Source organism: Narcine bancroftii, chromosome 4 (genome assembly GCF_036971445.1).
Source record: "Narcine bancroftii isolate sNarBan1 chromosome 4, sNarBan1.hap1, whole genome shotgun sequence".
Classification (NCBI taxonomy): domain Eukaryota; kingdom Metazoa; phylum Chordata; class Chondrichthyes; order Torpediniformes; family Narcinidae; genus Narcine; species Narcine bancroftii.
This window is the reverse complement of record NC_091472.1, coordinates 172,966,752-172,988,774: the sequence shown is the minus strand read 5'-3', so window position 1 is coordinate 172,988,774 and position 22,023 is coordinate 172,966,752. Positions and strand designations below refer to the sequence as shown.

The following is a 22,023-nucleotide window of genomic DNA, read 5'->3' as shown; positions in this document are numbered from 1 at the left end:
ACCAGATCCCAGGCCCCGGCTGTACTCTGGGTCCACAGACCAGATCCCGGCCCCTGGCTTCACTCTGTACCCACAGACCAGATCCCAGGCCCCAGCTGCACTCTGGTCCCACAGAGCAGATCCTGGCCCACTGCTACACTCTGGGCCCACAGACCCGATCCTGGCTCCCAGCTGCACACTGGGCCCACAGACGTGCATTCTAGTCAAATGAATGAACCTGATTTTGACCCATTAGAATTTCCAACCAATCGCATGCTGGATTATCAGTGTTTCACTGCTGTCGCATTCTGCTCTGATGGTCAGTTTGTGTTCTTCTGATTTTTCTCACTCTTGTTCTTAATTTGACTTTCTCCCCCCCACACTGATCGTTTTTCGTATGCTTCCTTTGGAATAGTTCCTGGCATCTATTGCACTAATGTTTATCAATTACACATCCAGACATCACACCAGAGGCTTGATCAGAGTCTGTGATTCCAGTGTACCAGGAAAGGCTTGGTGTGCTGTAAAAGATGCTTTCAAGTGTAATGTTAATCCAATTTGTCATCATGCGGACATAAAATTTCCATGGCATAATACAAAGAAATGCTTGTGATATCTGAATTGTTCATTGTTATATGTACCAAAATAGAATGAAAAAGGTTTGTTTTGCGTGCAATCCAGGCAAGTAACCCCACACAGCAGCTGCCGCAATAATGAAACAAAGTACAGGGTGTAATGTTGCTGCAAGTCAAAAAGTCCAGGGCATCATGATACTAGGACAAAAACAGAATATAAAAAATATACGTAATCATAATAGGGGGATTGTATTTTTTTGACCTATGAGAGATCCATTCAAGAGACTGATAGCAGCCAAGAAAGAAAGAAAGAAAGATTTCTTGAATATGGAAGCTTGTGTTTTTGAGCTCAGATACTGCCCAATGGAAGGTAGAAAGGAGCATGTGGCCAGGCAGCTTTCCTGAGTCAGCAGGAGGTGTAGATGGAGTTGATAGCTTGAGCTACATTCACAACTCTTCTTCAAAGAGTTCCCTTACCAAGCTGTGATGCATCCCAATAGGATACATCTGATGGTGCATTATTAAAATTTGGAAAGGACATTGGGGACATGCTGAATTTCTCTCAAGTATCCTGATGAAAACTCTCCTTCAGTTAACATCACTTAAGCAGATTATCTGATCAGATCATTATTGTATTTTGGAGCCCTGCTGGATGCAAAGTGGATGCCAAGTTCAAGTTCTTTCATGTTACATCTGAGACTGCATTTTGAAAGGATTTATTGCATTTTTGAGTAGTTGGAAACAAAGAGAGCTAATTTAGATTGTTGTGTGAATGTTTTTTTTAAAAACACTGTGGTGGTTTGTTTTGTCCAGGCAGCACATAACCTCCATGAAGATGCAGCACATTACCCACGGAAGATCCATTATCACAATCCACCTGATCTAGCAATGGAAGCTCTTGAGGTACTGAATCACATGACAAGCAAAGCAAGACCTCCAGCAATGGAGTGCTTGTGTCTTTTGTCTCTTTCTAACTCGTATTTCAGTGTGCAAATATTCTTGAGCTTTCAGGGGGTACAATTCGACGTAAAACACTCCACACCAGATTGAACTGCAGAATTAAGCCTTTGCTTGCTGTCAATAGGAAGACCTTTTGTTTTTCATTCATTTCCACATCAAGATGTCTGAGAGGTGTAGGAGCTCTGTCCTACAATTGAGCAATAGGTACCTAGATAATCGCTTTGTCATTTTTTTTACATCACTAAGAACAGAGTATGAATGGATATTGAAAGCATTTAGTTTGACAGCAATTCTCTGTATTAATCAACATAAAATACTGATTTCTCACCAAAGTATTTATGTCCTGTTTTATGACTGCATGTTTCCACTTTGCATTTTCTCAGTATTAAGGTATTTTTGTGTTTGTGTCTTTTTAAGATTGTTCACTTTGACTGCTTCAGTAATCCCACTCTGTGAAAGAAAACCATGCTGGAATCTATTTTAAACCTAGAGCAAAAGAAAATCAGCAAAGTTTTGTGTACGATTATATTGCACGCATCCCATTTAAAAGAAAAAATTTTGAGGAGGTTAATGACCAGAAGCCAGAATTTACATGCAATTGCAAAGGCCCGTTTATACCATTTATCTTTAGGTATCAGTTGAGTGATAGTTTGAGTACTTCCATCATACTGGATATACAGTTGCCCTCCATAATGTTTGGGACAAAGATTTTTTTTTCTCCCTTTATTGCCTGGTGCTCCACACTAATTCACGTGATTAAAGTGCATATTCCAGATTTTATTAAAGATTATTAGTGTACATTTTTATTTGACCATGTAGAAATTACTGTCATGTACTTCCCTGCGTTGGGAGCAGTGCTGGTCCCTGATGATGATGTAATTGAAGTGAAGCACAGGAGTAATAGTGTGCAAGCGCAAATGGGTTAAGCGTCAATATACGGGTGATCGATCTCTGACACGGGAGGAGGAGAATGTGTCAGGATCACCAGGGTTTGGCTGGGTGGTGTTTGGGGAGTTGAAGAATGCAGTGTTGTGTCTGAAGAGAAGCAAGTTCATTCCATTTTGCGCTGAAAGAAATGAGGGAGTGTATTCTTTAATTCTGTGTAAATTGGGTAAATCAATGCCATTACAAGTGGTGACCCCATGCTTTCACAGCACCTTTTCATTTTATTAATAATACACCAGCGTGGTTCATGATCCTCTAGGGTGCATTTCTCCGTACTCAGTGTGCAAGGTCAGAAGATGAAATATGGTTTACTTGTGGAGGGTTTTCCAGAGCAGATTGCCTGTGGTAGAGAATGTTTTAGTGGATCCAGATGGTAACCTCCCATACAACACTGCTATTCAGTGGCGTACTCAGCTGTCTAGAGAGACTTGCATTGCCGAATTACTAGCTGATTACATGCTAGGTGATAGGCCACCGTCAAGATGTGGAGGAAATGGCACAGCGAGCTGGAACACAACCTGTAGAAGGGGATTTTTGGAAACAGAGGTACCTCCAATGTTTACCTCGTCATGTTCAAGGACATTTTGGTGAGTGTCTTTCAGATACCCACCCATGATCAGTTGGCGGATTATGCCGACCTCGTTATGTCTATGACCTCTGCAATGAAGAAAGAAGGATTGGGAAGTCAGCAGGAGCAAATGGAGTTGTGAAATGCTAGCATCTTATCAATCAAAAGTGCGAGAAATTTGAGAATTTCCTGTAGCTGTTACACATTAAATTTGGCTAGTTGCTATTTTTTTTAGGCGTGATGAATTTCTATTGCTGTTTCCTGCTGAATGCCTCAGCATCTCTATTCACCCCTAGATGAACAACTAAGAGGATCTGATCAGTCAGTTTCCAAAAGACCATTGATTTTGGGAGACGATGCCGTGCATGCTTTCAATGATGTGAAGACTGCGCTTGCGAATGCAACAAGACTTCTACATCAAAAGCCCAACGCCTTGTTCTCTCTTGCCACAGATGTGTCTGCCAATGCTGTGGGAGCAGTGTTAGAACAATGAGTCCTAGGACAATTGGAACCTCTGCAATTTTTTTTTCAGACAAGCTGTCACCAGCTCAGGCAAAGTATAGTACGTTCAGGCGAGAATTCTGTGCCATTTATCTCGCACCATTTATACAGATCACCAACTTTTTATGCATACACGAGTACAAGTACACGTCTAGACTCATCCCTAGAAATTCGACACTTGGATTTTATCTTACAAATTTCATCTGACGTCAGGCACATCTGAGGATGACCAAATGCCATGGCCGATGCTCTGTCCAGGCACGACATTGATGCCTTACATAGGACTACTGCAGTCGATTTCACCACCATGGCTCACGTACAGCATCTGGTATCACCAGATCAACTCTGGTCTCCATCTTCAAGATGCGATCCTGAATGAATCGGATAAAAAGTTAGTCTGTGATTTTTCCACAGGAAGACCAAGGCCTTTTGTATCGGCAGTAAAGAGGTGGGAGATTTTTTGAGTCTCTTCTTAATTTATCTCATCCTGGCAGAAGAGTATCATTCAAACTGATTATGGAATATTTTACCTGACCTCCTGTTAAATGGGATGTTGGATGCTTGGCATGTCCACACACTGAAGATTTGAGACACCCCAAATCCAAACTGGGCGATTTTGTTTTGTATTCCCATTTCCAGTACATGCACCTGGACTTTGTAGGCCTGCTTCCACCATTCTGGGGATATACACTTTGCTCACATGTGAGGACTGGACTACCAGGTGGTAGGAGCCCATTCCTGTGACTTCCGATGGGGTTCGTTTCTGGCGCTTGCATCATAAGTTGAAATTATTGTTACAGGTACACTATCCTTCATGCGGACATCTAAAATCCAGAAAGCTCCAAAATCTGGCAAGTGGGGAGAGAGACGGCAGCGTGAGTCTGGGGGAGAGGTGAGGGGGAAATACTGGCAGCGTGAGTTGGGGGTAAGAGACCGGCAGCGTGACTCGGGTGGATGGGGGAGAGACCGGCAGCGCAACTCGGGCGGGTGAGGGGGGGGTGAAAGACCGACAGCGCGAGTTGGGCAGGTGAGGGGGAGAGAACGGCAGCACAATTCGGGTGGGCTTAAATCTGGCTTTCCAAAATCTGGAAAAATCCAAAATTCGGAACACACTGTCCCCCAGGGGTTCCGGGTAAAGGATCATGTACCTTTAATTGCAGTCTACATGTACAGATTTTTTTTAAAAATATGTGACAATCTTATCATGCATACCTAGAATAATCCACAAAAAAATTGAAAACAGAGTTTAGATACAGGTAGGCAGGGGCATTTGGAGCTCAGATGCATGGGCGGTTGGGGAGAGGATGCTGAAAACCTTTATTCACACATTGGAGTTTGATCCCCACAGCCTTGGTATCACAGCATCTGAGAACTCCATGCACCAAGAAGACTGTGTACAACTTGCAGGAGGGAGACGCACTCAACATTCCTGTCCCTCTCGCCGCCCAATCTAGCCCTTCCTCCCCTGCTGCCTTTTGGCGGGGCAGCGAGCAAGATGACCCTGCTCTTGGCACCCCCTTTCCCTCACTCACTATCTTCTCCTTATAACTTGGGGCAGCAGCGTCACCTCGCAACCTCTGTTGTGATTTGGAATGCATGCGCAGATTGCCGTTGCTCTCTCTCCCTTCTTTCCCCAGCGATGGCAATCTGCTCATGTGTTCCAAATTACTTTTTTTTTAAAAAGAAACGTAATTGGGTCTGCCAAAGCACGTTTCCTTGGTGTCACTATAAGAGGAGCACTGAAATGATGACATTTAGTGGGGCTGATGGGGGTAGGAAGTGATCTGCATGCACTGATTGGATGGAAGCATTTCCTTCAGAGAAGGAAAGGTAGTCACGTTAATACAGATTGACCCCGACTTACCTTTATTCAAAACGGATTCTGATCATTGTAACTTTGAAATATTAAGTCGGAACATCGTAAGTCAGGGTCGACCTGTATTGCATGAGGTCATGCCAAACTGTCAACCTTCCAGGCTGTTATGTCGCAGGACAGTTTTATTCACTCGCCTTCTTGCGTGGCTCAGAGGCTGGAGTTTGTGGGGTGGCTGTCGCCGTCGTATACTTGACTGTGCCGGGAGCGGTGCCAGTCGCCGCTGATGATATCATCAAAGTGATGTGTGGAAGTATTAGCATGCAGGTGTGGGTTAGTAAGCAGTCAGCGTACTGATGAGAGTGACTTTGATCCAATAAATTGTCGCTTGAAGGCTGAGTGAGACATGTTAGTGATGAATTTTAATTATTTCCAATACAATTTCAGAAGTATTTAAATATTTTATTTAACATGTAAACTTGAAATGATCTTCCTCAACATTCGATGAAATGACTATAAATAACATCTGAATTAAAGTTCCGTGAATACAAAGTAACATTTATAATGACAGTCAACTAAAGTTATGAGCATTTCACTCACCGTTCTCTGTGCCATTACAGTTCCCCCATTTCAGGGCATACACAGGTGAGTACTCAGGTATGTTTAATTGCTTCATTGGTGCAGTTATAAGAGAGCTGGGCTTGTTTCTAAGCTTTTGATCACCTTTGGAGTCTGTGGTTGCCATTTTTCAACACAAGGATCAGAGTTGTGCCAATGAAAGTCAAACAAGCCATGATGAGGGTGAAAAACAAGAATAGAACATTAGGATTACCAAAATTAACTGTTTGGAATATTATTAAGAAGAGTATTATTAAAATGAGCTCAGTAATCACAAAGGGACTGGTAGGCCAAGGAAGATCTCCACTGCTGATGACAAAATAATTCTCATCATAATGAAGAAAAATCCCCAAATGCCTGTCAAAAAGATCAGAAATACTCTTCAGGAGGCAGCTGTGGATGTATCAATGACTGCTGTCTGCAGAAATACAGAGGCTACTCTGCAAGATACAAGAAACAGATGGCCAGTTTATCATTTGCTGAGAAGTATTAAAAGAGGCTGCAGAATTTTGGAAAAGGATCTTGTGGACAGATGAGATCAAGATTAACCTGTATCAGAGTGATGGCAAGAGCAAAATGTGGAGGCGTAAAGGAACTGCCCAAGATCCAAAGCACACTATCTCATCTGTGAAACATGGTGGTGGGGGTGTTATGGCCTGGACATGTATGGCTGTCACAGGTACTGGTCACTGATCTTCATTGATGATGTAACTGCTGATGGTAGTAGAAAAATAAATTCTGAGGTGTATAGAAATATCTTGTCTGCTCAAGTTTGAGCAAATACCTCCAAACTCATTGGTCAGTGCTTTATCCGAGAGCAAGACAATGATCCCAAACATCCTACTCAAGCAACAAAGGAGTTTTTCAAAGCTAAAGACTGGAAAATTCTTGAATGGTCAAGTTAGCCAACTGATTGAAATTCAATTAAGCATGCCTTCCATATGCTGAAGAGAAAACTTAAGTGGATAAGTCCCCAAAACAAGCAGAAGCTGAAGATTCAACTACACCCAGTTAACCTGCAACCCCACCCAGTACGTGGGAGGAAACCTGAGCCCCTGGGGAAAACCCAAGCAGACATGGAGAGAATGTCCCAATTCTTTACAAACAGTGCGGGATTCGAACCCCAGTCTCGATCACTGGCGCCGTAATGGTGTTGCTCTAACTGCTATGCCAACCATGCCGTCACTAGCAAGTGTATTTACTCAGCAGACATGGTCTACTGGCCTGTGGCAAACAGCAGAATCTACTTAGTGAAAAGAAGGATGACCGGCAAGAAAATATACAAGTGAACTGGTGTGGACTTGAAAGGCCAACAGGCCTGTTTCCGCTCCGTAAATGGTTATATGGTTATATGCTCAGTACCTGGTGATGTCTATTAATCACAGTCTTCAAACAGTCATTGCATGCAAGAATATGCAACAAAGTACTCATTGTGACTACTTTAATAAACATATTATTGCTATGTCCCAAATATTATGGTGCCCTGATATAAGGGGACTATGGAAAAAAAAGTGCTGTATTTTCCACATGGTCAAACCAAAATATATGCTAATAGCCTTGAATAAAATCTGGAATGTGCACTTTAATCTCATGTGGATCGTTTGATTACAAATTTAAATCTTTGGAGCACAGGAGCAAGTAAAGGAAAAAAAGTGTCTTTGTCCCAAATATGGGGAACATTGTATACTAACTAATATGCAACTGAAGAATCTTGCTGTATTTTTTTACATTACATATAATTCACATAATATGCTTTCAAACTTGGTAGGAAATCATTCCCTTTGAGAAACTGGTATAAATAGACAAATATTCCAAATGGAAAGCAACTAAGCATTGCCAGCTTGAATTGGTTCATTCCTCACACGTCGCCGTGAGAAAGTGGCAGCCCCTTTATGAGTTGGATCTGGTTGTGGACCCAGTGTGCAACCGGGGCTGGGGTTTCTAGATAAACTTATGTAAATTTCCTTGCTGTTCCAATTTCAACACCTCTAGAAATGGAAAGATAATGACTGCAATAAATTGGGAGAACATTATTAAAGGTGCAAGTTTTGAATATGGGAATTATCTGTTCATATAACCATATAATGTTCAGGTTTACTTCAGACTTCATGCCTCAATCCTCAAACTGCTGGAGAAGGATGAAGTGACTGTGGACTGTGAGATGCTCTTTAGCTACATAAAAGAGGCAGCACATGGACCTTTCGCCAGAGGCGAAGAGAAGAGCTCATTTAAAGTCAGTGAGAAGTAAGTGGCATTAAATAGTGAACTTTACTGATCACAACGTTATTACAACTAAATAGCTGATCTTTCGGCATTGCCAGTTTACAAAGAATCGTCACTCTTACACACTATTGTCTGTAGCCTATTGAAAAACGATCCCAAATGGTGAATTCAAATGCCTTTGTATCTGACTTTTAAAATCATTGTTGGGTTGTTTAATGTAGTGCACATTAGATTCATTCTGTGGTGGTGATTTATGCCAAATTAACTTGTCTTTTTTGATTTGTTATATATTTGAGCATTTGTGAGGAGTGTGCCTTCATTTCTGACTTCCTCAAATTTAGGTCAACTTAGTGCTATGTGACTTGCTGAGTTTCTTCAGCATTTTTGTGTAAACTTAATGTAAACCTGTTTTTAGAGTTAAACAAGTCTATAGATGCTGGGGTTGAGTGCCATACCTCAATGTGCGAGAGAAACTGAACATGTCACGCAGCATCCATGGGAAGTAAAGGGTAACCAATGTTTAGGGCCTGGGCCCTTCGTCAGGTATAAGCAGAAATTGGCAGATGCTTGAATTAAAAGGTGGAGGAGGGAGAAAGGGGCAGGAGGAGGAGTGCAGGCCAACAGCCAAGAGATCATATGGGTGAGAGGGTAGAAAAGTGCTGAGTAGGGGAAAGGGTAGCTCTCTGATAGGAAAGGGTTTGGGGAGCAAGAGGAAAGGACACAGAGGGTTAGGGAAAGATAGAGACATGAGGGAGGGGATTAACAGAAACTGGAGAAGTTGACGTTAATACTATCTGGTTGGAAAGTGCCCAGAGAGAATACAGGGTGTTGTTCTTCCATTTGGTGGGTGGCCTCAGTTTGACAGTACTTGAGACTATGGACAGTCATGTTGGCATGGGAAAGGGGTGTGGAATTGAAATAGATGGCAACTGGCAGGTCCTTGATGTTACAGCATACATAGTGAAGGTGCTCATTGAAACGATTCACAAATGAAACGTTGCTTCACTTGGAAAGACTGTTTTGGGCCCTGAATCCTGGTGAGTGAGGAGGTGTGGGTACAAGTGCAGCATTTCCTGTGGCAAAGGGGTAGTGCAAAGGGAGCAATTTGTGGGAAGGGATGAATAGATGAGTGGGTCCTGGAGAGAATGGTCTCTATGGAAAGTGGGGAGGGGAAGATGTGTCCAGTGGTGCCATAAATTGCAGATTGGATATGGCAGATGTTGGGGTGGGAAGTGAAGACCACGGGAATTCTGTTCTTCTGTATCTTAGAGTGGAATGAGTCAGGACAGAAGAATGTGTGTGAAATAGAGTAGATGCAGGAAAGGGTTCCCAATGTAGAGGAGGCAACTTTGGGAGCATTGGTACTTCCAATGTGGCCACCTCTACATCAGTGAGACTGAAAAATCATTCTGTTGAACACTTACACATGTTTTCTGCAAAAGCATGGACCTCCCAGTCACCAACTATTTCAATTCCACACCTCATTCCCATACCCATATGTCTGTCCATGGGCACATGGACTGCCAAAATGAGACTACTTGGCATGGGAAGATCAGTACCTTATATTTCTACCCTTCCACCTGCAGCCACCTATCACCCCTTGCATGTTAACCTGTGCTCCTCTCCTTCTGCCCTTTCCTTCTCTCCTTCTGCCCTTTCCTTGTCTCCTTCTGCCCTTTCCTTCTCTCCTTCTGCCCCTTCCCCCTCTCCTTCTGCCCCTTCCCCACATTTTATTCAGGAGCCTGCCTGTTTTTGTTCATACCTGACTAAGGGCCTAGGCCCAAAACATTGGTTACCTTTTACTTAACAAGGATGCTTTGTGTCCTGCTGAGTTTCTCCAGCCCATTTGTGTATTGTGTTACAGGATCTTTACAAGATTTGAAGCCAAGCTCTATTTGCATTAAATAAAAGGTTAAAAAACTGCAAATGCTGGAAATGTGAAATGAAAGCAGATAATGCTGGAAACAATCAACAGGTCATGAAATATTGAAGGAAAAAGAAGCAGTCAACATGTCATTGATTCTTCATCAGAACTGGGAGAGAGAGAAAGCAATGGAGCCCAAAGACAGATTGGGTGACCGGTTTGCCAAAAGTCCTATGTTCTGACATTGGATCCAAACTTGAGCTTTCTGCTGCCAAGCATTTTAATTCCCCAGCCATTCCTACAGTGTCATGTCTGTCCTTGTCCTCATCCATTTTGATGGTCAACACATCCTAATGCTCCTAGACAGCCTTAACCTAATGCATAAACATTTACTTTTCTAATTTTAGGTAACCCTAACACCTGACTGATTGCACTGTCCCCATCTCTACCTATTCCTATACTTATTTTCTCTTAATCTGTCTCGCACTGTGTGTCTGTCTGGTGCTCTGTGTCTCGCTCGCTCTTTCTCTCTCTGGCTCTCTCTCTCTCTCTTTCTGGCTCATTTTCTCTCTCTCTCTGGCTCACTCGCGCTCTCTCTGGCTCTCTCTCTGGCTCTCTCTCTCTCTGGCTCTCTCTCTGGCTCGCACTCTCTCTCTCTGGCTCGCACTCTCTCTGGCTCGCACTCTCTCTCTGGCTCGCGCTCTCTCTGGCTCGCGCTCTCACTGGCTCGCGCTCTCTCTGGCTCGCGCGCTCTCTGGCTCGCGCGCTCTCTGGCTCGCGCGCTCTCTGGCTCGCGCGCTCTCTGGCCCTGGCGCCCGCTCTCTCTGGCCCTGGCTCCCGCTCTCTCTGGCCCTGGCTCCCGCCCTCTCTGGCCCTGGCTCCCGCCCTCTCTGGCCTGGCTCCCGCCCTCTCTGGCCTGGCTCCCGCCCTCTCTGGCCTGGCTCTCGCCCTCTCTGGCGCTGGCTCTCCCCCTCTCTGGCGCGCTCTCCCTCTCTGGCGCGCTCTCCCTCTCTGGCGCGCTCTCCCTCTCTGGCGCGCTCTCCCTCTCTGGCGCGCTCTCCCTCTCTGGCGCGCTCTCCCTCTCTGGCGCGCTCTCCCTCTCTGGCGCGCTCTCCCTCTCTGGCGCGCTCTCCCTCTCTCTCTCTCTCTCTGGCGCGCTCTCTCTCTCTCTCTGGCGCGCTCTCTCTCTCTCTCTCTGGCGCGCTCTCTCTCTCTCTCTGGCGCGCTCTCTCTCTCTCTCTGGCGCGCTCTCTCTCTCTCTCTGGCGCGCTCTCTCTCTCTCTCTGGCGCGCTCTCTCTCTCTCTGGCGCGCTCTCTCTCTCTCTCTGGCGCGCTCTCTCTCTCTCTGGCGCGCTCTCTCTCTCTCTGGCGCGCTCTCTCTCTCTCTGGCGCGCTCTCTCTCTCTGGCGCGCTCTCTCTCTCTCTGGCGCGCTCTCTCTCTCTCTGGCGCGCTCTCTCTCTCTCTCTGGCGCGCTCTCTCTCTGGCGTGCGCTCTCTCTCTCTGGCGCGCTCTCTCTCTCTGGCGCGCTCTCTCTCTCTGGCGCGCTCTCTCTCTCTGGCGCGCTCTCTCTCTCTGGCGCGCTCTCTCTCTGGCGCGCTCTCTCTCTCTGGCGCTCTCTCTCTCTCTCTGGCGCGCTCTCTCTCTCTCTGGCGCGCTCTCTCTCTCTCTGGCGCGCGCTCTCTCTCTGGCGCGCTCTCTCTCTCTCTCTGGCGCGCTCTCTCTCTCTCTCTGGCGCGCTCTCTCTCTCTCTCTGGCGCGCTCTCTCTCTGGCGCGCTCTCTCTCTCTCTGGCGCGCTCTCTCTCTCTCTGGCGTGCTCTCTCTCTCTGGCGCGCTCTCTCTCTCTCTGGCGCGCTCTCTCTCTCTCTGGCGCGCTCTCTCTCTCTCTGGCGCGCTCTCTCTCTCTCTCTGGCGCGCTCTCTCTCTCTGGCGCGCTCTCTCTCTCTCTCTGGCGCGCTCTCTCTCTCTGGCGCGCTCTCTCTCTCTCTCTGGCGCGCGCTCTCTCTCTCTGGCGCGCTCTCTCTCTCTGGCGCGCTCTCTCTCTCTGGCGCGCTCTCTCTCTCTCTGGCGCGCTCTCTCTCTCTCTGGCGCGCGCTCTCTCTCTCTGGCGCGCTCTCTCTCTCTCTCTGGCGCGCTCTCTTTGCCTCGCTTGCTCTCTGGCTGGCTCGCGCTCTGGCTCGTTTGCTCTCTGGCTTGCTCTCTTGCTCGCTCTCTCCCTGTCTGGCTCGCGCTCTGGCTGGCTTGCCTGCGGTCTGTCTGTCTGGCTGGCTCGCGCTCTGGCTCACTCACTCATTCTATGGCTTGCTTGCTCTCTGGCTCATTCACTCTTTCTCTGGCTCGTTCGCTCTTTCTCTGGCTCGTTCGCTCTTTCTCTGGCTCGTTCGCTCTTTCTCTGGCTCGTTCGCTCTTTCTCTGGCTCGTTCGCTCTTTCTCTGGCTCGTTCGCTCTTTCTCTGGCTCGTTCGCTCTTTCTCTGGCTCGTTCGCTCTTTCTCTGGCTTGCTCACTCTTTCTTTCTCTGGTTTGCTCTCTCGCTTGCGCTCTCTCTCTCTCTCTCTCTCTCTCGCTCTCTGTCTGGCTCGCTCTCTAACTGCCTCGTTCTCTGTCTGGCTTGCTCTGTTGTGCTCTCTTTCTCTGGCGCTCTCGCTCTCTCTCTCGTTCTCCCTCTCTCTCATTCTTGCTGTCTCTCTGGTGCTTTTTTGTACTCTTGTCTTTCTCTTTCTGTCTCTCTCTCCACTATGTATGTCTCTCTTTCTCTCTCTCTCTCTCTCTCTCTCTCTCTCGACTTTGTGCGTCTCTCTCCCTCTTACTATTCTGTGTCTTTGTCTTTCTGTCTCTGTGAAATTGAAATGTTTAGGGGAACTTCTTCAAGCAGAGATTGGCGAGACTGGAATGAGCTTCCAGCTGAAGTGGTGAATGAAGACTTGATTTCCACAGTTAAGAAAAGTTTAGATAGGTGCATTAATGGTTGGGGTGTGGAGGGTTATTGACCAGGTGCAGATCAATGGGATTTTGTAAAATTTTATTTCAACACAGACTAGATGGTTCTGTTGTGTTCTATGTTGTGCCCAGATGAATTGATGGAATGAAATGAAGGATTAAAGTGGCAGGCAGCTGCAAGTTCAGGATTACACCAGAGGACAGAACTCGAGTGTTCCCGTAGAGTGGACATCACATCAATTCAGAGGAGGTCACATTATGAACACTGAATGTTACAATGACTGCATTCATGTAACAAGTGCTAGATCTAACCTGCCCCAGACCTACAATCTGCTGGAGGAACTCGGCTGATAGACCTGCTGAGTTCCTTCAGCAGATTGCTTGTTGCTCCAGATTCCAGCACCTTGTCTTGGTTTTTAAAGAAAAGGCATCTCAGCAAGCAGTGGTATGGAGAGGCCCAAAACGTCTGACAATGGCACTAGTAAATTCTTCATGAACTGCAGACAAAACTTGGGTTATAGTGTGTGGCACCTGGTGGTAGGCATGTGACATTGCAGGTTTTATGTTACTTTCTTTATCATTAGTTCAGTGCCTGTGTACCCTGGAGTGATGTAATAAGTAATCTGTAACACAGTGTTGCAATCTCGATTGGAAAAAAAAATCTCAAATTTTCTCACCAAAGCACTGTCAATGGCTTGGTGGGGTTGGGGGGTGGAGCTCTCCAACAAGCTGCTCTCTGTGGTCTAGGGGTTTGTTAGAGCTAATGTGTGGTAAGTAAAGGTGATTTGCAGATGAAAATAAAGGTTAAGAGCTACTGCCCTAGGTTATGGCTACAGTCCCACAGTGATGTCTGTGTAGCTCCATACATGCAAACATAACTACTCCTTTAACAATATGAAAATATTTTTACAATGATGGTGATAATGATGGAGTGTGATACAACTGTATCTCTTGTTCTTTTCTGTAGGGAGAAGTCCTGCACAAATGATGATGACTCCCATTCTTCTGTTGGAACCGTACAAGGTCAAGGAAATCTTACCTCGGGTCCAGGTCTGACATCCCCACCTTACACAGCCACTCCGATTGACCACGATTACGTCAAACGTAAAATGCCCCGTCAGCAGGCTTCAATTGATGGTATTTTTCTTGTTATAGATAATGACAAACTTGGGATGTGGTTAATAATTGGGCAATCATAAGTGGTGAATTCTGTTAAATGCTCAACACTGGGTGATGGTGTGCAGGAGAATGGGCAATATGGCTGCTATCTAGCTTCTTAAAAATGATGGGAATTAGGTTCTTTCAAACTTTTTTCGGTGCTTGCTTAAATTGTTGATGGCTTCTTTAAGTGTTCGTTGCTTTGCTTGCATTAGTGGAGGTGAAGTTTGGCTACATCCAGTGCCTTTACAAGAAATGTAGCTAAATAAGCTTGCACTGAATGATGCCACAACGAGCTGTTGCTTATAGTTCTCTGGCGCAGGCCTCCAGACACTGTTCTTCCACCAAATGTGGCAAGTAGCCACTGCAACTCAATAATTTTGTGGTGATGCGTGCAGGCATCGTCTGAATTGATGCAGATTGTGTCTGCTGCAATTATTGTCTAAGCCACTTCTGCATGCTTTGTGTTTGCTATTTTGCTAGTTCTGTGACTTTTTTTGTTGTTCATGAGCTTTTGCATATATTTGCTGGTTTAAGGATCCACAAGCAATGAACATGTCCAAAAAGAGAATATTGCAATTTACCCTTTTCATTTAATGGTATAACTATTACTGAATTCTACATCCTCAACATCTGGGGGGTGAAGAGGGGGAGTGTAGGGGTGGTTGCCATTGACCTAAGACCCAACTGGTCCAGTCACATAAACAGAGTAGGTCACAGATGAGGTATCCTGCAATGTGGCTCATTTCTTGTGCCCAAAAGCTTTTAAAGATCAGGCATGCAATGGAACAGTTTTCACTTATCAGTGTGGATAAGAAAGGCTCTTAAAATAAATTTTTTGGAGCTTTCTGGGGAAAGCGGTCTGCTCCATCCTGACCACCTGCTACATATTCCATTCAGTGCCAGTGCTAAGGGCTGCACTACGTGCTGCACCTCCTGAACCTGTGACCCTTCCCACCAAAAAAGTACAAGGTAACAGGCACATAGGAACCTACACATTATCCTCCAAGTCACGTACAACCCTGACTTAGAAAAGCATCATTGTCAGGGCTAAACTTTGGTACAGCTGTGAGAGCACTTTCCCCAAAAGGACTGCAGTGGTTCAAGAAGGCAGCTCACCACTTACCTCTCAAGGGCAATTAGGGAATAGATGGTGGCCTTGCTAACAAAACTCACGTTCTCTAAAATGGATTAAAAAATCTTTTGCATACTCAGTTATTGAAGGGTCAGTACTTTGGTAATTTAAGTGTATGTAATAACAAATGATCATGCAAGGAGAGGAAAGGGAAGGGAATAGCAGAGACTTTGCCTTCTGGTATATTTTAAATCAATGGGTAACCTTTTCAGCTAAAGTTTAGAATGGCAATAAAAAGTGACTCCATGTTGACTTCTAAAGAGAACTGTTGTAGAATTTGCTGAAAATTTTTCAGTCCTCTGTTATTGAATTCCTATTCATCTTGTAGGTTAAGAGATTTCTGTGAATTTTGTATTTTGTTGGTTAAAGGAGTTGGTTGGCAACTCTATTTCTGTTTGGATTTCAAGCCCAAGCTGACACTTTGGAAGAAATTGTGTTGACCTCGATAAATCAACTTCATCTATATGAAACCCTTATTTTAGGTGTCATGAGTGCTGTGGTGATCTTTTGTAAAGCTGTCGAGTTTAATTAGTGCTGGAGAGATATGATAATATTCTTGAATCTGACTGGCAGAATTTTGGCAGTCCAAGTTAGGCATCTAGAAACTGAATTACTTTTGGCTGCTGTTAGATTGAGTTGCAATTGCTCTTTTTGCATTTTGTAGATATGTTGCTTTTCAACTATGAAGGTATTCAGAAATAATACAATAATGTGATAAGGTATTGTGGGATTTGTAAGTATTGGATATTAAGTAAACTAGACAAGTTTTAGAATGGTGAGAGCAGTGGGGGAAAAGGCTGGAAATGGAAAAAAAAATCAAACATAGGGACACAAGAGTGATGGCAGATGGAATCTGGAGCAAAGAAAACACCTGCTGGAAGAATTCAGCAGATCGAGCACCATCAGTGGGAGAAAGGAATGGCCAGAACTCATCATGAAGTCTCTGTTTTGTAGAACATAGAGCATCCATATGCCTTTCTATGAGTTTTTGATTGTCCCAGCTTCTGCCAGTTCCCCTGGAAATGCATTCCAGACACCCATCACTGTCTGTATTTATATTTTTAAAAAATGCGTCTGACATATCACCATAAACCCCTCCACTCACCAGAAACAGATGCCCTCTGGTTATTGTTGTTGTCACCCTGGCTGTCCACCCTATCTAAGCCGCTCATAATCTTGTATACATCAAGTCAACTCTTATTCTTTACACCAAAATGAAAAATCCCAACTCGGTCAACCTTGCTTAGTAAGACATTCTCCAAACCAGGCCACAGACTGGTAAATCTCCTCTGCACTCTCTCTAAAGCATTTGCACCCTTCCTATAATGAGGCAAGCAGAACAGAATGCAATATCACAAGTCTTATTGAGCTGCAACATTATCTCACAATTCTTGAATTCAATCACCTGACTAATTAAGGCCAACACACCCATAAACCTTCTTAACCACCCTCTCAACTTGCATGGCAACCTTGAGGGATCTATGGACCTGGACCACAAGCTCCCTTTGTTGCTCTACACTGTTAAGAAATCTGCCATTGACCACGTATGCCACCCACAAGTTTGATGAGCTTTCTTTACTCATTGATGCTCTCTCACCTGCTGCATGACCATTGAACATCATCCACAATTCACTTCACCAGACCACCTCTTTCCACCAGTTTCATGTTGCTGACTGTCTGGCCCTGGTTGAGCTCATTTGCAGCTGAAGCACTTAGCAGTGCTAAGTTGACTATTCAAATACTCTTGTATCAGATCAGACACTTGGTACTCTCCACGAACTTGAGCTTATTTAGATTTTTGCTGCCTTTACCCCACTTGCAGCAGATCGGGTTTACTCACTCTCTATTTGCTTAAAATGTCTCTGGTCAGGAAAAAAATGGCCTTCTAGATTCTCCACCTTCCTTTCAAATCTTTCCACAGCCATACCCTTGTTCTCTTAATTGCCTCAGCACACAGCTCTCCAAATATTCTGCATTGCCCTCTACTTCTAAATTCTGGATATTCTTGGCTCAACCATAAGCCATCAGATGCCTAGATTTGGAATGATGGTTAATTCCCCCTGATATTCTCCACATTTCTCAATCCTCTTCTTTCGAGGCTCTAACTCGTTGATAGTTTCTTAATATTGCCTTGTGTGGTCTGGTGTCAAATTTGTTTGACAATGCATTTGTAGTACTTTAAACAGCTTTACCATATCGAAGGCATTGGATAATTAAAAGTAAAGGTAGCAGTGGTTGTTGCCACATATTTGGGAAAGTGAATTGACTTGCTGGATTATTGAGTGGTGCTGCAGGTCAGTGTGGATTTTGCTTTCTGAACCTTGATCTGGAAGAAGTTTGTCATGGAAAGGAAGGAGTTTTGCTATGATAGAGTTCAACTTAGGCTAGAGCACTGATAGCCCCACTCTGCCAGCATGAATTTATCAAAGGCAAAATGTGACAGCTGTCAGACCGACGAAGAAATGATTTGTAATTGCTCCAATGAAAATTGAGGTACAGTAATCGAGTGTGGGAAGTCGAGATTAATTTGGAGAATGCAGTGTGGAACTGTAATGGTTTGGGCGGTGGGTGGCATTTATGTGAAGAAGGAACCAAAAAGGGGAAATGGAGAATTCTGGAAACCACCATGTCACTGGTAACATTCATGAGATCGTAAACTCCAACTGGAGCGCAGTGGTTTCAGAAGGAAATGGGTGCCCTTGAAAGTTTAAAAAAAAGTATTGGCAAAGATAGCTGATGTTTTCCATAAACCAATTTTAGAAGTGACTTTGGTGCTGCATGTAATTGATTAGTGTTCTTTGCCTGTGCTTTTGGCTAGTTGTATTGGAAGCTATGAAGCGTCTTCTTTTTAAGGGTAAATGTTTTTCTTTTTTTTGCTGTCGTCTCATAGTGGCTCATGCTATGAATATGCTTGCTCATGCTCTTCATTTGGTTCTGTTATTAAATAGGAAATTTTATTGTTAAAAATGATACAGAAACACCTGTTTTTGCTTTTTGCAACAGCCTAAATACTGCTGAAACTTTCAGTCACATCTTCACGAGCTCCAGGCTCCTCGGACTGGACCTCATTCCATGCTGATTAGCACTGTTTTTGTATCACCTGCCTCCATGCTCTTTGACCCTCATGCACAAAATTCAAGATCATTGAGCTTGAGACTTGTCTGAACCTAACTTCCACTTTTGCTGCTTTGTGTTCAGTGAGTTTTGAGTTTCTGGCTTTGGCTCCTGTTCAGTTCCTTTCTCTGAACTCTCCCTTTGCTTCATGGCTTCACACCTCAAAATACTAACTTTCCTCCTTCAAATGTTTTTGCAGAGTTTTCCTCGAAGCATTCTTTAGGTCAAACCCTTCCCCTCCCCCCACCTCAACATTACCTCCAGTGTTCTGTATCAATTTCCATATAGAGATGTTCTTGGTAATACTGGACGCATTCTACATTTTCTTGTCCTGAAGCTCAAATATCATCTTGATACACCTTATTACTCTGCCCTGTTACATCTTTCAACCACCAGATGCTTTTTTTCTACTGTGAATACATTATTATTAATAAAGACCATATCCCTTCATTTCCCACACTTACCCTATTCAGCAAACATTTCCTTTACTATGTGGCAATCATGAATATTCCCAGATTATTTTTAAATTTAATTTTATTGTCTGGGTTATCTCTAACATTTTTAAATTTAATTCCATCCACTTCGTCTTCTTTCAATCCTCTTACACTTTTAAAAAAGTATGTTCATCTGTTCACATTTCTTGCAGGCTTGTCCAAACACTAGCTTTGTGTTGCCAGTCTGCTGTATCATTGTTCACCTGGTTTCTTAGTCTTGTCTACACTATTGGTTCCTCTACCATTGGCCCAGATTTTAATACCTTCACCCAGTTTTCTCATTAAAAGGGAAAACAAAAAATGTGCTTTTTAACCTGTATCTTTATCCATTTAGTTTTTGATATCAGAATTTTTATGTTTTGTTTTTTCACAGCCTTCATTTCTGGAGAATTATAGTGTACATGACAAAATAATGGTCCATTTTTCCAATTCATTGCAGGTATCTGTTACGTCTGTAATATTGTGGTATCAAATGTATATTTAAACCTTTGCGCTACTCTACCTAAATGATACTGTTTTTGGATGTTCTTTCTAAATATTTTTCTAATATATTTTAATTTCAACAATTTTACAAGCTGTCGACAGACAGACACATAGGAGGAAAATGAAGACAACAATATTTCCACTATTGCTGCGGATGTGTCTTTTTATTTCTATACTTTTTCTTTTTCACACATATACAGTGACTTTTTCTCCCCCCCCCCTCCTCCCAAGCCACCCCCCCACCCACCCCTCCCATCCATTTTAAGACATCGCCTCTTGTAGATGTCCTCAGTGGAGTGAAGACTGATGTCCATGATAGCACTGGCCATTCACAACTCTCTATAGCTTTTACCTGCCCTGTGATTTGGCACCTCCATACCATACAGAATGCTTGCCATGGTACACTTGTAGAAATTTGCAAGAGTCTTCAGTGACTCTTCTCAAATTCCTAATGAAGAATAGCCGCTGGCGAGCTGCCTTTGTGATTCTTTGAACATGGAGGCCCCAGGATAGAACTTCAGAGATGTTGACACCCAAGAATTTGTAGTTCTTAAAACTTTTCCACTGCTGACCCCTTGATGAGGACTTGATTGTGTTCTCTTGATTTGGATGAGATGAGGTTGAGGGTTGTGGTAGAGGAAAGGTTTGCTGCTGTTGTTGCATCTCCATGGGACCACATTGATTTGTCTGTCCTCGATTTATTTTCAGTTTTTTCTGCAAGACGTGTTCAACCAGCATTTGTTGCAACTGTCTGTTGCTCCATCACATTCCGCAAGGTCACAGTTACCATGATGTTAAGCAGCAGGCTGTGCTAGAGGGGGAAATATTGAACCAAATGATGGAAACAGTACGGGAAAATTACAGTCAATTCACTGACAGCTGCTCAGAACTGATGTCCCTGAAGGAAAGAATGAATTTGATGAGGAGCGAAATCGAGGCTTCAATCAAACAACAGGCTTCTGCTGTCATGCAGGAAATCATTGATGAAGGAGACAGGTTGTTGAAGGAAGTGGAGGCAGTGCACAATGTGGAGCAGAGCAGGTTGGTTAACAACCTGACTCAAATAGTTCAGACCGTGAAAAGGATGGGTGCCGGGGACAAGCTGGCATCCGCTATTCTGAAACTTGGCACGAATGAAGAGATGGTAGAGATGTATGAGCCAATCAGATCTGCTCTGACTGCTCTGGAACAGGCCAAGCCCTTTGACATGAGCAGTGATGTCACAGTGATGGAATTCCAGGAATGCACTCTGGAAGCAAAGACTCTGCTTGGTATTCTTACACACAAAGAAGGTAAGTATTAATGTAGAAAACTTTTTTTTAAATTTTTTTAAATTTTTCACACTATAAACCACATTGATCAAGATACATACATTTTTCTTTTCAAATATATACAGTCTCGTTTTCTCCCCCCCCCTTCCCATCCCACCCTCCCTACCTCCCCTCCCATTCATTTAAAGTACAGAATCTAAGATACATTAAACCCGTCAAACAATGTTGTCACTCAATAAAAATAAACAAGAAATTCCACTGAGTCAATTCTTTTCATTTCCTTCTCCTTCTGTCATTTTAGGTGGTAGATGTCCCCAGTAGGTTTTCTCTATTGTGTTTCATGTATGGCTCCCATATTTGTTCAAATATTGTAATATTATTTCTTAAATTATATGTTATTTTTTCTAATGGAATACATTTATTCATTTCTATATACCATTGTTGTATTCTCAAGTCATCTTCCAATTTCCAGGCTGACATAATACATTTTTTTGCTACAGCTAGGGCTATCCTAACAAATCTTTTTTGTGCACCATCCAAATCAAGTCTAAATTCTTTGTTTTTTATGTTACTTAGGAGGAAGATCTCTGGGTTTTTTGGTATATTGCTTTCTGTGATTTTATTTAATATCTGGTTTAGATCTTCCCAAAATTTTTTCACTTTCTCACACGTCCAGATTGCATGAATTGTTGTTCCCATTTCCTTTTTACAACGAAAACATCTGTCAGATACTGTTAGGTCCCATTTATTTAACTTTTGAGGTGTAATGTATAGCCTGTGTATCCAGTTATATTGTATCATACGTAACCTCGTGTTTATTGTATTTCTCATGGTTCCAGAGCATAACTTCTCCCATGTTTCCTTCTTTATCTTTATGTTTAAATCTTGTTCCCATTTTTGTCTAGTTTTACCATTTGTTTCCTCATTCTCCTTTTCTTGCAGTTTAATATACATATTTGTTATAAATTTTTTGATTATCATTGTGTCTGTAATCACATATTCAAAATTACTTCCCTCTGGTAACCTCAGACTGCTTCCCAATTTGTCCTTCAAGTAGGATTTCAGTTGGTAGAATGCCAACACTGTATCTTGAGTTATATTATATTTATCCTTCATTTGTTCAAAGGATAGTAATTTATTTCCTGAGAAGCAATTTTCTATTCTTTTGATCCCTTTTTTCTCCCATTCTCTAAAGGACAGGTTATCTATTGTAAAAGGGATTCGTTGATTTTGCATCAGTATTAGTTTTGGTAATTGGTAATTTATTTTATTCCTTCCTACATGAATCTTCTTCCAAATATTGAGCAGATGATGTAATACTGGAGAATTCCTACGTTGTACCAATTTTTCATCCCATTTATATAATATATGTTCAGGTATCTTCT

At 43.4% G+C, this 22,023-nt stretch overlaps 1 protein-coding gene across 10 annotated transcripts in view; it reads left to right on the top strand.

Moving 5' to 3' along the window:
* Positions 1–22,023, top strand: part of LOC138761237 (calcineurin-binding protein cabin-1-like) — a 200,181-nt gene that overhangs the window by 138,814 nt on the left and 39,344 nt on the right. For 9 of the 10 annotated variants that reach the window (XM_069933028.1, XM_069933032.1, XM_069933027.1 and 6 more), the window contains 3 exons: positions 1,368–1,457; positions 8,052–8,203; positions 13,951–14,120. In XM_069933028.1, the coding sequence (XP_069789129.1) occupies positions 1,368–1,457; positions 8,052–8,203; positions 13,951–14,120 (412 nt within the window). The remainder of the gene's footprint in view (positions 1–1,367; positions 1,458–8,051; positions 8,204–13,950; positions 14,121–22,023) is intronic. The other variant, XM_069933029.1, reaches the window with a different exon arrangement.